The following is a 14,406-nucleotide window of genomic DNA, read 5'->3' as shown; positions in this document are numbered from 1 at the left end:
ATAGATCCAGGGAGACAGCCAGTCACAGAAGCTGGCCTCTGGGATGTCTGAGCTCCCCGCAGCTACTCTGTTGATTACGTTTACCCAATAAATAAGACCACATGTAACTTCGAATACCATAGCCATCTCATTTGATCCTCACATGACCCCTGCAAGCTAAATAGAAGACTATATCAGAAGTCACACCAGGTGAAAATTCAGGCGTTTGCTTTCCTAACCTTGCTTAATACCTTTCTTCAAACTCATGTGCAAAAACTGCATTTCCAGTAGAAAGGTGAGAATTAATTTATGACAATAAAAAATCCATGCTTGCAAATGTGTGGGAGGGTTACTAGACATTTGCAATGTCACATACAGGCTCCTATGTCATCAGAGAGAGGTAGAGGGAAAAAAAGTAAAACACTTAGATGGGTATACTTTCTACCGATTACTATTATTTTTCTGAGGCAGTGAATTATTGTTTTTAATGGCACTGGCTTTGGAGTCAGACAGGCTTGGGTTCAAATCCCAGCTCTACTCCTTACTAGCTGTGTGGCTAATTAACCACTCTAAACCTCATTTTCTTCAACTAAAAAATGTGGCTTCTGATAGTACCCAGCATGAATGGTTGTTGTGAGGATTATATGAGATAACATACTCTCCAGGTTTAGGATGGTATCTCACAAAGAATAATCTTCCAAGTCTCCCCCCTCCCCAAATCTGCTGCGACCACAGTCTTGCCCATCTCCATAAATGCCACCTTCACTCTTCCATCTCAGTAGATGCCAGACACCCTGTAGTCCTCCCTGACTCCTCTCCACCTCTCACACCCCACATCCAATCCATCAGCAAATCCCATTGCCTCGACCTTCAAAATATATGTACAATCCAATCACATCTCGGTCCCTCCACGGATATTTCCTGGTCTTCACCATTGTCCTCTCTCACTTGGATTCACTGCATTAACCTCCTGCTCCCACCTCGTCTCCCTTCAGGTGGTCTCTACTAGATCCAGCAAGAGCCTTTTAAAATACAGCCCTTCACTGCCCCATTCAAGACTGTCCAGCGGGTTTCCCGTTCCCTCCGAGCAAAAGCTGAATCTCATAATGACCTGGGCAGCTCCCTCCCTGGTCTTATCACGCCCCCTCCCCATCCCTCTCGCTTTCTGCTCCTGCTACTCTGACCCCTCTGAGGTTCTTCTAGCATGCCAGGCCTGCTTTACCTTCAGGGCCTTTGCCCTGGCTCTCTCCTCCTTCTGGAATGTTCTTCTCCCGGCAGCTCCCTCCCTGGTCTTATCACACCCCCTCCCCATCCCTCTCGCTTTCTGCTCCTGCTACTCTGACCCCTCTGAGGTTCTTCTAGCATGCCAAGCCTGCTTTACCTTCAGGGCCTTTGCCCTGGCTCTCTCCTCCTTCTGGAATGTTCTTCTCCCAGTTATCTACAAGATTCCTTCCGGAGTATGTACAGTGTCACCTTATCAGAACACCTTCCCTGGTCTTTCTTGTTAAATAGCATCCCCAATTTCCTCCCTCCCTGTCTTCCTCATCTGACTTTATTTCTTCCCATAACACTTATCTCCACCTGTCCTTATATTATATATTTATTCATTTATCATCTTTCTCCACCACCAGAATGTAATCTTCACAACAGCAGGGACTGTTTCTTCTGCTGATCTATCCCCAGTGCCCAGAAAAGCACCTGGCATAGGGTGGGTGTTTAATAGATTTTGACTGTAATGGTGTTTGGGTTATTAATACCATTGTCAATATTTTTATTAAGAGAGTGGGGTTCCATTTCACACTGGGGTCCAGGTCTTGACTCACTAAGTGTATAACTCTAAGTTACTTAACTTCTCAGAGCCTCAGTCTCTTACTCTAAAATGGACATAATCATAGTGGCTATTTCAGAGGACAGTTAGGATCACGTGAGACTGCATACGTGAAGTGCTCTACACAGAGGAAGTGCTCCATAGACACGAAAGACTGCCATTGTTATTATTATTGTTAGATCTGGCCTCACACTAGGCAACCCCATCTGGACTCAGCTCTCTTTGCTTCTAGTAAGATCAGGCTCGGCACCATCTCCCTCATTCCTACCTTGCATCATCACCCCTCCCCCCACCTGCCCCCAATTCAGCCTCCTCCTCCATGAAGTCTTTCCCACTGCATGGGCCTTCATTTTTGCCCTTCTCTAAAACTGTCTGGGTCATGCCATTTAGCATACACTTGGCACTTGGCTAAATGCTATCCTTTGATCTTCACTGTTTCGTCTTCCTAACTGGACCCCTGAGCTCCTTGAAGACAGGGTCTGTGTCTCAGGTTGTGCCTTTACCCCGCACAGCACCTAGTCCAGGCTGGGCCCACAGCACATCTTTCACAAACACTTCCTGATCGAGTGAAGGGCCAGCTGCAGAGCTGGTTGGTCTCAAGTCTTACTCACTTGATTTCTTCCAGGAACTCCAGGGAAAATGCCATCCAAATACAGAACTCCAAGATTATATGATGCATCTGGGTTCCCCATTTCCTCTGCTTTTAACCAGTACTTTGCTGCTTTTGTGTAATTTTTCTTGAATTTGTGATAATACCATCCCAGGCCATTGACTGCCTGATGCAATCCCTGAAATTTCAGAACAAGAAAGAAATTAATTTTATTTTTTTTCCTAATGAAATCTAAAGAGATCTAGAAGCAATTGTAGAAGCATTCTGCTTGAGTTTGAGCAAAACCTTCCCTTTCTCTTTTTGGGGGCAGATGGCACTAAAGAAAAACTAAGTGCTAGGAAACAGGAGCCCGCCTCAGAGTCTTCCCAGGTGGAATTCGCCTGGCTGCTGCTGGGATTTCTGCTTTCTGGCTCAACAGTGATGCTGGCCCCCAAATCATCACTTGGCTCCTGTGGGCTCTTATGCAATGCCCTTGTCTGCAAAAGGCCTCTTATCACCCTGCAGTATTAACAGTGCCTTTGAAATTCATGAGTGCTCACTGCAGCAGGAGGCTTAAAACCTGCCCTGGCTGGGACAGTTCCTAGGTGACTCGCCTAACCATCTGTTGATTCCTCTGCCCACACCGACAAACCCTCCGAGGGAAGCAGCCATGACATCCTGCATGCAAAGCACAGGTGCTTTGTGACTGCTTGGCATCCCTAGTTCTGACAGGGGGGTCAGAGTCTGGGAGGAGCTGAAGCAGAAGGAAGGGTTGGAAAAGGGAGGAGGGTTTCAGAACCGTGTCTAAACCTGGAACTGGCACCAGAGAAGGGCCCATTCATGTCAATCTAGCCTCAAGCCTTCTTGTTCTTGCTGAATTCATTCTAGCAGGTACTGTCATTTGGTTTGCCCAGATGCCTTCACTCGCTTCCAAGTGACAGCCTCCAGCCTGGTTGTTGAAAGCTTAGGAGCCCCCGTGAGACCCCTGTGTGCATACCCGTGCACACAGTGCTCTCATTCCTGTCTTTCTGCCAGACCCACAAGACCATGAGCAAACAGGGGAAAAGGGAGTATTAGGGGCAAACAGTGCCCTCACATCTGTAGACCTGTTAAGTCAAAGTGTGGAACCAAATTTCTTTAGCCTCCTCTTTCACCACGGAAGAATGGGTGTCCCTGAACAGATGCCGAGATTCCAGCCTGCAGCCTTTTCAGTCTGCGGTGGCCCCTAAAAGGCTACACCTCCTAGTCTTTATGTTGTAATCTGGAGGCCAGAAAGACTCAGAGAAAGAAACTAGCAAAGCCCATTAGAATAGAAGCTCCATGAAGGCTGGATCTTGGTTTTTATCCCAGGTACAGAGCAGGTACTCAGTAACTATTTAACAAGTGAATAAAAGCCACTCTTGGAATACTGATGTTGAACAAAGTGAAATCCAAATCCTGCACCCTCAGGATCTAGAGTAGGGCTCACATCCACAGGTCCCCAAGATATTTGACTTTAGAGTGCTACTTGGGGAAGCGTCAGTGCTGCACATCCAGTCATGAACATGTTGTTCTAGAGCTTAGTACAATGTAAGCTCCCAGTGAGTATTGCAGAATGCATTTTGGTGAAGCAATAGACCAGGTCATACTATACAGTGGCAAGAACCAGCTTTGGAAAAAGCCTACGGAAGGTACAAATCAAAATGGCTTTTGCTAGTGCTTGCCTCCAGAGGCCACAACCTCATTCACATGCACCTGTCATCACTCAAAACATTTTCAGAACTCTTCTTTAGGGCTTGCATTGGGACCTAGTACAGGAGCCCTACAAGGTATTCTATCTTGCTGCTTAATTCTCATAGTTTGTTCTGAGTGTTTACTCAGCTCAATGAACAGATATGCCTCCATCTGACTTTTATCTAGTTCTAAAAATCATTTAGGGCTTGCATTGGGACCTAGTACAGGAGCCCTACAAGGTATTCTATCTTGCTGCTTAATTCTCATAGTTTGTTCTGAATGTTTACTCAGCTCAATGAACAGATATGCCTCCATCTGACTTTTATCTAGTTCTAAAAATCAGATTATATGGAACCTTCAGCCCAGTGGCTGACAAAGAGTAGGGGCTGTTGGGACCCAGAAAGCGATACCCCAAAGTGAAAGCCTCAGAAGCAGCTTTGAAAGCAAAGTTTTCCTCTGACCTTCTCCTGCCTTCCTGTCTGTCAGCCTTATTCTCCCCTGAGACAAGCCATAGAATCTGGAATCCCTCTTCCCCAAGGCAGGTCATAGACACACTCTAATCTTCCCTCCTGCCTTTCTGACTTGGAGCTGGCCATAAAGAATTTCCCTGATCTACCTTGTCTGATTGCAGTCAGATGACCCCCATTCCTGGAGGAAGGAATGCTACACAGAGAGGTCAAGAATCTGAACAGACAGGCCTTGCTGTCTATTAGCATTAGGTCATATCTTTCTTGTCCAATCACATTTCTACACAGCTGTTCTTGCCTCACAGAACCTAAGCATAAAAGTGGCCAGTTTTCCCTATATCTCTGGGTCTTCATTCTGAAGGCTCCCACATCACATAAAACTATAATATAATAAAAGATGTTATGCCTTTTCCTCATATTAATCTGTGTTTATCAGTTGATTTTTCGGAGAATCTTCAGGAGGTTAAAGGGGATGTCTTCCCTTGGCTCCTACAGGCTTTAATAAGTCCTCGCCGAGTGAATGAATGAGAATCAAACAACACTTTTAACAACATGACTACTTCAGGCCCTAAAACTGCATTTCCTCAATACTTACCTAGGCTCTGCTAAAAATCCATTCAAAATAAAGCACATTAGACATCAATTCACCACCAGGATGGCTAAAGAGATGCAAATTTCACTCCTGTGGGGAAACCCCCTCACTGCCCCATTTTACGGTGCTCTGGAACCAAAGACCTCAATGACGACCGTTAAGCTGTGTTTCTATTTCTGCCCTATCAGTTGCATTGGGGTCAGGAGCTGGGGCTCTGGAGAATCTTCAGGAGGTTAAAGGGGATGTCTTCCCTTTGGCTCCTACAGGCTTTAATAAGTCCTCGCTGAGTGAATGAATGAGAATCAAACAACACTTTTAACAACATGACTACTTCAGGCCATAAAACTGCATTTCCTCAATACTTACCTAGGCTCTGCTAAAAATCCATTCAAAATAAAGCACATTAGACATCAATTCACCACCAGGATGGCTAAAGAGATGCAAATTTCACTCCTGTAGGGAAACCCCCTCACTGCCCCATTTTACGGTGCTCTGGAACCAAAGACCTCAATGACTACCGTTAAGCTGTGTTTCTATTTCTGCCCTATCAGTTGCATTGGGGTCAGGAGCTGGGGCTCACATAATCAGGTGCCCTCTTCCTGGGTTACATGCCCTCTTGACAACACAGAGACAATGGGCAAAAATCAGCATGGTTACTTTACAAGTCTTCATCAATAAGGTGAATATTGGCAGCCTTGGGAATGGAGGAACTCAAGACCCAAAAGGGCTATGAAGTGCCCTGTCAAGGTGGAGAATTACAGTGGCTTCTACAAATCTGTTTATTTGCACATCTGTGTGCATGCATGCGTGTGCATGTGTGAGTGTACATGTGTTGGGCATGTGCATGTGTGTACATGTGTGTGCATGCCCCCCAGCAAAATATTATAGTCTCCATTACAGTGCTGCATAGAAACTAGCTGATTTGAAGATACTATTGAAACATAAGTAGTGACGAAAGCAAAATAATCCCTAAATCTAGCAATAAACTTGATAAACAGCCCCTTAGCAAAGCACAAGAAGCAAATGGGAATTGGACATGACAGGGTTAACCTTCAAAGAAACTAGGTTTTCGGTTTTCCTGATTCAATGGCATTTCTCCCCATTCAATTTCAAGGAGCCCTGCTGCTTGTTATCAGGGCAGCTCCTGATTATAATTTTAGCCTTCAAACAAAATCAGCCCAAATTCTATTGACTGGAAGGTGAAATTAGCTTTTGAATTTTGCTGTTCCCATTGTGGCAAATTTCTGTATGTATTGTAACTCAAAAATGACTAATCACTGCAAGGCCAGGTGACCCCTCCCCATCCCATTTCCACCTTGGGGCTTTGTAGGAAGAGGCTGTCCATTTCCTCTTCTAGACTTGGGAGCGTGGATGTAAGAGGTGAAATTGTTTGCTCTGACAATATGCATGCGTTACCTTGGAAGCCGCTTTCTTCATCAGCTCTAAGGCAAGCCGTCTGTTCTTTTTTACTCCTTGACCCTAAACATTGATAAACAGCAATGATTATGAAGAAAATAAAACCAACATGCACTCAAAGCCATCACACAGATACACCAACACTCGATAGAAAATACTTACAAATAAAACCCTAACCTTCTTAATTTAAACCCAATCTTAACAATTTCTGTATGCAGTGTTTTTCCGTTATCATCATCATCATCATCATTATCGCTTGTGTTTGTGGGAGCAGAGGCGACAGACCTCAACCTCCCAGCTTTACAGAGATCACTGTGTGAATCACATTCCCATCAATCCACAGGTAATGTTGGGGGCTGTGAATCAGGTTAAATGAGCTTGCTCATCCTGGATGCTTTCCTCTGGGGATTATCTCATTTGCCAGCCAGATAAAGCACTTTATCTGTGCTGGACAGTCAAGAGGTAGGCTGTCGTTTGCAGCCATCTCCCATCTTGGCTGGAGTCCCCAGAGTGGAACATTGTGGCTTCAGAACAAGCTCGAGAACTAGCTGTGAAGGAGATAGGTCTCTGCGGAATCAGTTGCCTCAGATGAAACTAACAGAAACTAACAAGTATCTTCCAGCAAAATCAAGATTTTCCAGAAGAGGCAGTGTGTCCACCACAGAGAGAAACGGGCTTTGGGGTTCTTGTAACAGAAGAGGAACTCTGTGGACCACACTGAGGTGTATGGAGAACCATGTGAGGAAATGGTGGGTCCGAGGCTGGGACAGAAGGTCTGGTAGTGACAATGCCAGGCATGGGGAGCCTGCTGAAAATGGCTGCTGCTTCCAAACTCACTTGGAATTACTGACACCCCCATCCACCACGGGCCTCATGGGGTCCTCCTGGACTCAGACACAGCGGTTGACAGGATGACATGTGATATGAATGTGAGAGGGCTCTGCAAATTTGCAATGAACACAGGTATTAACTCTACTTAAATGCTTAGCTCTACAGTAAACGGAGATAGCACTAGCAAACATTCTTGTGTTAACATGGGCCAAGCTCTGTCCTATCCTATCCAATCCTCGCGATAACCCCACCCAAGGTGCTGTGTTATTCCCATCTAAGAAACTTGCTCAGAGTCACACGTGAGAAGTGGAGGCAGGATTTGAACCCAGAATCCACGCTTATAACTACCATGCTGAATTTTCTCCTGTATGTTTCAGTTCATAACCTCCTTGAAGGATACAGGAAACACACAGGATATGCTTGATTTTATATTTTTCAGGACTCAAAATAAAATTGTGAATCCAACAAAAGATTAAATTACATCCTACAAGGTTCTACTTTAACTTACCTATTTGATAAAACCACTGAACTGAAGCAAAGTGGAAGATAAAATATTTTTCAGAAGTGCACCGTGACTTCATTTAATTAGAGAGGAAGAAAGGAGAGAAAAGGACATAGAAGGATACTTGAGATAACTGCACGGAAAAAGAAACAACCTTTTTGAACTTCTGGAAGAGCATCAAGAGAGACCAGAATCACAGAATGTTAGAAACTGGTCGAATTCAAAGTTTATCTTCTCTAACTTTTTTGTTTTGAAGAAATAAAACTGGGGCCCAGAAAGGCTGACTTATCTATAGCCCCCAGTTAGAACTGCAACTACAATCCAGATATTCTGATTTCTAGGATAGGGATATTTCCAGTATACTTGCTATTTAATCAGAAGTGAGATGATTTCTTTTTTTTTTTTTTTTCCTTTTTCCGTGTCCGGCAACGGACCGCAACCCTCAGTGTCGCCCCTGTACCGGACCGGGACCGGCAACGGGATCGCAGCCCTCGGTGTTGCTCCCGCGCCTCGCTCAGCCAGTGAGCGGGAACCAGTCTGTATGTGGGATCCAAACCCTCGGCGGGAGCGCCGCCGCGCTTCCCAAGCGGCACACTATAGCAGTGCGCCACCGGGCCGGCCGGAGAAGTGAGATGATTTCTTGCACAAAGACTGTGCACTATACACGAATCTGAGTAGTACTGGAAGTTGTTAAATGAGAGAAATGAATGTCCTGGTACATAGTAAGTGCTCAGTAACTATCCACTGGATGAAGTGATGGAGGACAGCTGTTGCAGGTCAAAGTCAAAGCTGCATCCTCATGTGGATGCAAGATGGGGTGCACCTGACTGCCTCGGACAAACCACACCATCGTGCTGGTGCCATCCTCGCCTACAATAAGCCAGGTGTCCACACACAGCCAAATTGCTCAGTGCTGTCCTCTACATTTGGAAAGCCCATTTCCTGCATGGGATTCTTTCACATGGAATATACTTGAAGAGATCTCCTAACTACAGGTAAATCTTTCCTGAGATGCTGCTAAAGAGCTTCCTGCATTGCACCAAGAGATAACTTAGCTGCAATGCAGGAAAACCCAAAACAGAAACAAAAACCTTTAAGGTTTGGGAATTCGGACCCTAAGGAAACATTACGTAACCTCCAGAGTCTTTTTTTTTATGTATTTGCCTCTGTCTGATGGGTACCTTCATCTTCTCCACCCTTTGGACAGTGACCCACCCCGACTCTGTGGACAAGTGCTGCTGCTCTGTGCTATCTGTCCTCTGTCTTCCCCTCCAGTGTATGAGCCCCTGAGGTCAGGAATGTGGCTCAGGCATCTGTGCGTCCCTACGACTCACACAGAGCCTCACACTCTGCAGCCCCGAGTGAATGCTTATTGAATAAATACACGAATGCACTAGTATATGGCTAAGATTCAATTTCTATGTTGATTCGACAACTGGAAAGAGAAGATCCAGGCTCTCAATTTGGAAACCATAACAATCAATAGGTTTTCAGACTCTGATAGGATTTAGAGGGTTAGAAATGTAGCAAAAGTCATGGTTGTTAATCAGTGAGTGGCCACAGCTGTGATTCTGGAGATGGGCCTGGCCACGTGAGTACAAGTCCCTGTTTAAAGACACTGACTATTTGGGAGCAGCTGCTTTCTTTGGCAGTGGACATAGGGTCCGAGTGTTTCCTTATCAAAGCCAAAGCTTTTTACTTTTCCAAGAATCATGAATTTATATCTCTGTGTGTGGGGATGAAGACCACAGACTATAAAGCCAGACTGCCTGGATTCCAGTCCCACATCTGAGATGAACCAGCTGGGTGACATTGGGCAAGTTACAAAGCCTTTCTGTGCTTCTGTTTCTATATATAAATGGCGATTGTAATACACTAAGGAATTTACCTTATAAGCTGTTTGTGAGAATTAAATATTTTAATGCATGTAAAACAGGTAACAAGCACTCAATCAGCATGAACGATCATTATCTCATAGAAGACACACAGCACTTTATAGTTCTCAAAGCCCATGGGTTATGCTGTGTCATCAAATCTGTGGTCACTCCATCATCCCATGAGAGCAGATGATGCCACGGACATACATGATGGTTACAGAGGTGGGACTTTAATGCCTGTCCTCTGTCTCCTAGGCTCCCCCCCCCCCAAATTATCTCATTGTCTTAAAACCAAGTCTTTGTTTTCATCAGCAGGACTGTTAGGATCCAGCCCAAATACATGCTTTGTTTAAGCTGTAATTCAATGAGAACTATGCTTGGTGGCAAACTTGCGGCAACTGTGGGGGCTGGTGGCCGTGTACCAATCCACAAAATACGAGTGTCTCCTCCAGAATGTTACTGTTCTTGCAAAAGCAAAGAGAGCCTAGATGCCAAACATAAGACTAATGATTAAAAATGAGACCAGGGAACTGCTTCTGATTCTGTCTTTTTAGCCAATGTCCCCTTCCATCAAGATTGACGTAAAGATACACTAAGTTTCTTCAGTTACAGACACCCTGTTTGCCTGCACACCCACGGGAAACTGCTCAGGAAGTCTGATAAGAATTGCACAACTGCAGCACGGATTCAGTGATTCTCACCTTGAATAACACAATGGCATAGTCATATATTAACGCGGGGTCCTCGGTCTCCAGGGCACCCTTGGCATACCACTCGATCGCAGCCTCGGGATTCTTGGCCACGCCTTGCTGCCCCCAGAATAGCATCTGGGCCAACCGTTGCTTAAAGACAATAGCAATTTAAAGCAATGACTTTCCTGTGTAATGCTTAATATAAGACTTTAAAAGGTGGGAGGACAAACCTAGTTTATAATGTTTTATATCGAGAACCAAGAATTAGCTAGACACGCTTTATCTCCCAACTGGGGGGCCAGATCCCTAAAGGTGGATTTGTATAAATAGGAGTCCTTAATACAAGTGGAAAATGGTGTGTGCGTGTGTGTGTGTATCTACTGCACCCAGGGCCAGAGCTGGAGGGAACCTGGAAGAACTTGGTCAATGATCACAACTCTCTCCTGTCCTCACATGCCTGCTCCTCTGGGAGGTATTGCCCATATATTTGGCCCGGTGATTGGCGAGGAGGTCTCTGCACATCCGTATCACTCAGGGCATCCCGCTATAGCACTTATCTCTTATCACGTCATGTGTGTGCATGGCTGGCTCCACCAGCAGACTTGAGACTGGGAGCTCACAGGAGAAAAAAGGAACCTCAAGATGCAATCTGTCTTTGCTCTCGTTCCCTCGGCCCCCACCCAGCAGAGCTCAGCAGAAGCTCACAGAAGCTGCTTAACAAAGACTTGCTGGATGGAGGAAGGAAGATGGGCCCATCATTAGGAAACTTAACACAAGCTCTAGAGCCCCCAGGAAATGGCTCTGGCAGTGCTGTTTCCAGAGCAACACATTGGAATTCCTGCCTGCACTGGAAAGACTGCAGGCTAGGATGGGTACCAAGAATGGGGCCAGGCGCCACATGTGTTCACATTCTGGCCCCAGGTGGGGCCCTTATTGCCTTTCCTTCTTTCTTGGTTCTCTTGTCTCCTTCTCTTCCCCGCCCCCCTAAATACTCATAACTCATAGCAAAATATCTCCTGCAATGTTGGAAAGATCTCTACAGACAGGTGGGAGAACTGTTACAAAAGAGTTTCTGAACCATTTGCTTTGTAAATGCCTTTGATTTTCTTTCTTTCCCTTTCCCATCCCTGGTCTTCTGCCTCCTTAGCAGCCCCAGAGGCTCCTCATGACAACATTGTGCTTGCTGGGAGCACTAAGCAAAAGCTAAATCCATCATTTAGGAAGGAGGCTTCCTCTGGTGCAATTAGCCTTAGCAAGCCCCCATCAAGGGCTCGTCTTCATAGTGAAATCAAAGTCAGGAATCAGACAGAGGATGTTTCCCCAGCCTCTGCCCTTTCTCATGCCTCTTAAAAGTCCATCCAAAAGACAAGGGATGATCAAGAGACCAGGTTGGTCCTAACATGCTGTGATGATTTTCTATTGGCCTCCTAGCTGAATGCATGGCTTCTTCTCAAGGCCCAACTAATCTTTCCTGCACCTCATGATGCTTCTTGCTTTTCTATTGAATGCACCAAAATATTTGATGGTAGTCTTTAGAGCTGCTCATAAATATTGTGGCACTCTCCTTCTGGACGGGTGGCAGCACCATGCTCTGGCCTACTTGAAGTCACAACGGGCCGTGTGACTCTCTTTGGCCAGGGAAATGCGAGCAGTGACTTGTGCTGCTCCTGAGCCAAAGTGCAAAGAGCCAGCCTGTGACGTGCCACGGCTGTGCCTCTGTCAGGTCGGGCTCCTAGGGGACTGTGCAAGCAGAGTCCCTGCCTACCCCCATGGGAGATGTAGAGTGAGCAGAAAATACACCAGTGTGGTCTGAAGCCAGGGGGAGGTTTGGGATGTTTTGTTACTGCAGCATAGCTTGGCCCATCCTGGCTGACAGAACCTTCAAGGTCAGCCACCGCACTGTACCTGAGCTGCTGCATTGCCGCGGGTCGCTTCGTGCTTCAACCACATGAAGACGTCTCCATCTTCTTTGGTTTGTACCTTGAGGATTTCGTCATCTTTTAGTCGAATTGTTTCAACATATGCCTAGGAAGGAAGGAAATATCCAAATGATAGGGACACGCAAAAGACGTGACATTATTCTTAAATTAGCAATTGCTCAAGCAAAAAGAATCTGAATAATTGAAATATGAGGTGGGCCTGCAATGACAGAAGATAAAATTCCCTTAAAATAAATGTACCACATCTCACATATCTAAATGGGTGTCTGTTCCCATCAAAGTGTATGCCTTGGAAGGCCAAAATTATTTCCATTTCTACTTCTACTGCTCAACCTTTTCTGAAGTCCACTTTGTGCCACTGATTTTAGAGCCAGATTACACACATACAGCAGCAAAAACGGTGAGTCAATATTTTCTAGGTATAACCTTATTTTTTATCCTAGAGTCTTACTGGCCTGCATGAAAACCCCCTTTTATTTTGAAGGCTCAGCTCCAAATACCTTTTGGCTATTTCCAAAAATTAAATCTACTCTGGAAAGAAGAGGATGAGTTAACACTGAGTATGCAAGAAAGAACGTGCTAGAGGCACTAACGATGAACCCAAAGGGAAAGTTCACAAAATGTTTTGAATTTGCACGCAGTCTCCCAGGTATCTGACTCCTTTGAAGAAATGATTCATTGTGATGTATAAATTTGGGTTGTTTATTAAAAATCGGGTCCTGTTGTTTCACAGTCGCCCCTTAGAAATATGAAGTCTATCTAACAGTGCCATGAGGGAGTTAGGAGAGGGTGTTCCATCCCCAGCACAAGCACAGGCAGATGGTGAAAAAATAGGATCTGGACTAATTTGGGAAAGAAGCCTCAGAGAACAAGGAGTCAGGCCTGATTTCCCTTCTGACCCTCTTTGTTAGACAGTTAAGTAAAGTACTTAGAGTCATAAATTCTATAGCTGTGTCAATCCAGGGGTCCTTTTCAAAAGCCTAGGGGGCTGAGACTTGGAGACTGTGCTAGGCTCAGAACCTAGCAGGTTTCCATTCCTGCTGGATGTCTAACCTTGGGAGGCCACCGAGCTAAGAGCAACAATTAGAATAATAATCGCCACTATCTTTTACGGAAACCAACTATATGTCAGATGTTTAACAAATGTTTTTCATTTAATCCTCACAACAAGGCCGTGACCCAGGTCACTGCCCCGATTTATAGGCAAAGAAACTGAGGCTCAGAAGGTGAAACCATGAACTCAGGTCACATTATAGGGCTGGCCCTGGAAGCCAGGCTGGCTTGACTCTTAAGAGAGCTCTTCCCGCTCCCACGTGATGTCGCCCTCTAGCAAGAAGACCCTGGAATCCAGTCTGGGCACAAGCTACTCCATCTGGTGTACCCTTTGCCAACAGCATGGTCACCACGTACAGATGGCACCCATGAGTGGGCACTTCAGCTCAAACCCCAGGAGACGCTCTGTCTTTTGTGACGAGCCTGGAATTGGGCTGATGAGGAATTCGTAAGTGGAGAGTTTTCATTCGTCTGGGGAGTTGGGGTATTTAGATTTTTGGTTGTTTTTCTTCTCCTTGTTTTATTTCTTCCTCCTGCTCCTTGTCATGGGATTTGAATGAAAGACATAACACATGAAGACACAGTCCCCACCCTGCAGGGATTTACCCTCTTTGGTCTTTCTGCCCCTCTCTGGCAGTGATAACAGAGCACAATAACCATCATGCACGGAGTGCCAGGCACTGTTCTAATTGCTCATCAATCTCTGTAACCTAATAAGACAGTCACCATCAAGTCCCCATTTCACATATGTAAAAACTGAGGCCCAGAGAGGTAAAGTCACTTGCTCAAGGTCACAGATATAGTTGTTCAAACTGAGGAGTCAAATCCAGATGGGCTGATGTGGGGCCCCCACCCCTCACCCAGCTTTGCCCTCCTGCCAAGGACACTTGCATCTGGGAGGAAGCTAATGGTGGCCTGTCTCACCAT

General features: G+C 45.6%; 1 protein-coding gene across 1 annotated transcript in view; it reads right to left on the bottom strand.

Annotated features, from left to right (window-relative positions):
* SEL1L3 (sel-1 suppressor of lin-12-like 3 (C. elegans)) overlaps window positions 1-14,406 on the bottom strand; it is a 92,780-nt gene that overhangs the window by 29,140 nt on the left and 49,234 nt on the right. Inside the window, exons 11-14 of the mRNA XM_008584693.1 lie at window positions 12,392-12,511; window positions 10,496-10,636; window positions 6,585-6,647; window positions 2,419-2,595 (exon numbers count right to left, since the gene is read on the bottom strand). Of these exons, the coding sequence (XP_008582915.1) occupies window positions 2,419-2,595; window positions 6,585-6,647; window positions 10,496-10,636; window positions 12,392-12,511 (501 nt within the window). The remainder of the gene's footprint in view (window positions 1-2,418; window positions 2,596-6,584; window positions 6,648-10,495; window positions 10,637-12,391; window positions 12,512-14,406) is intronic.

The sequence above is a fragment of the Galeopterus variegatus genome, unplaced genomic scaffold (genome assembly GCF_000696425.1).
Source record: "Galeopterus variegatus unplaced genomic scaffold, G_variegatus-3.0.2 Scaffold3335, whole genome shotgun sequence".
NCBI classification, from domain to species: Eukaryota; Metazoa; Chordata; class Mammalia; order Dermoptera; family Cynocephalidae; genus Galeopterus; species Galeopterus variegatus.
The sequence above is the reverse complement of the archived record's forward strand: the minus strand, read 5'-3'. Positions and strand labels throughout refer to the sequence as shown.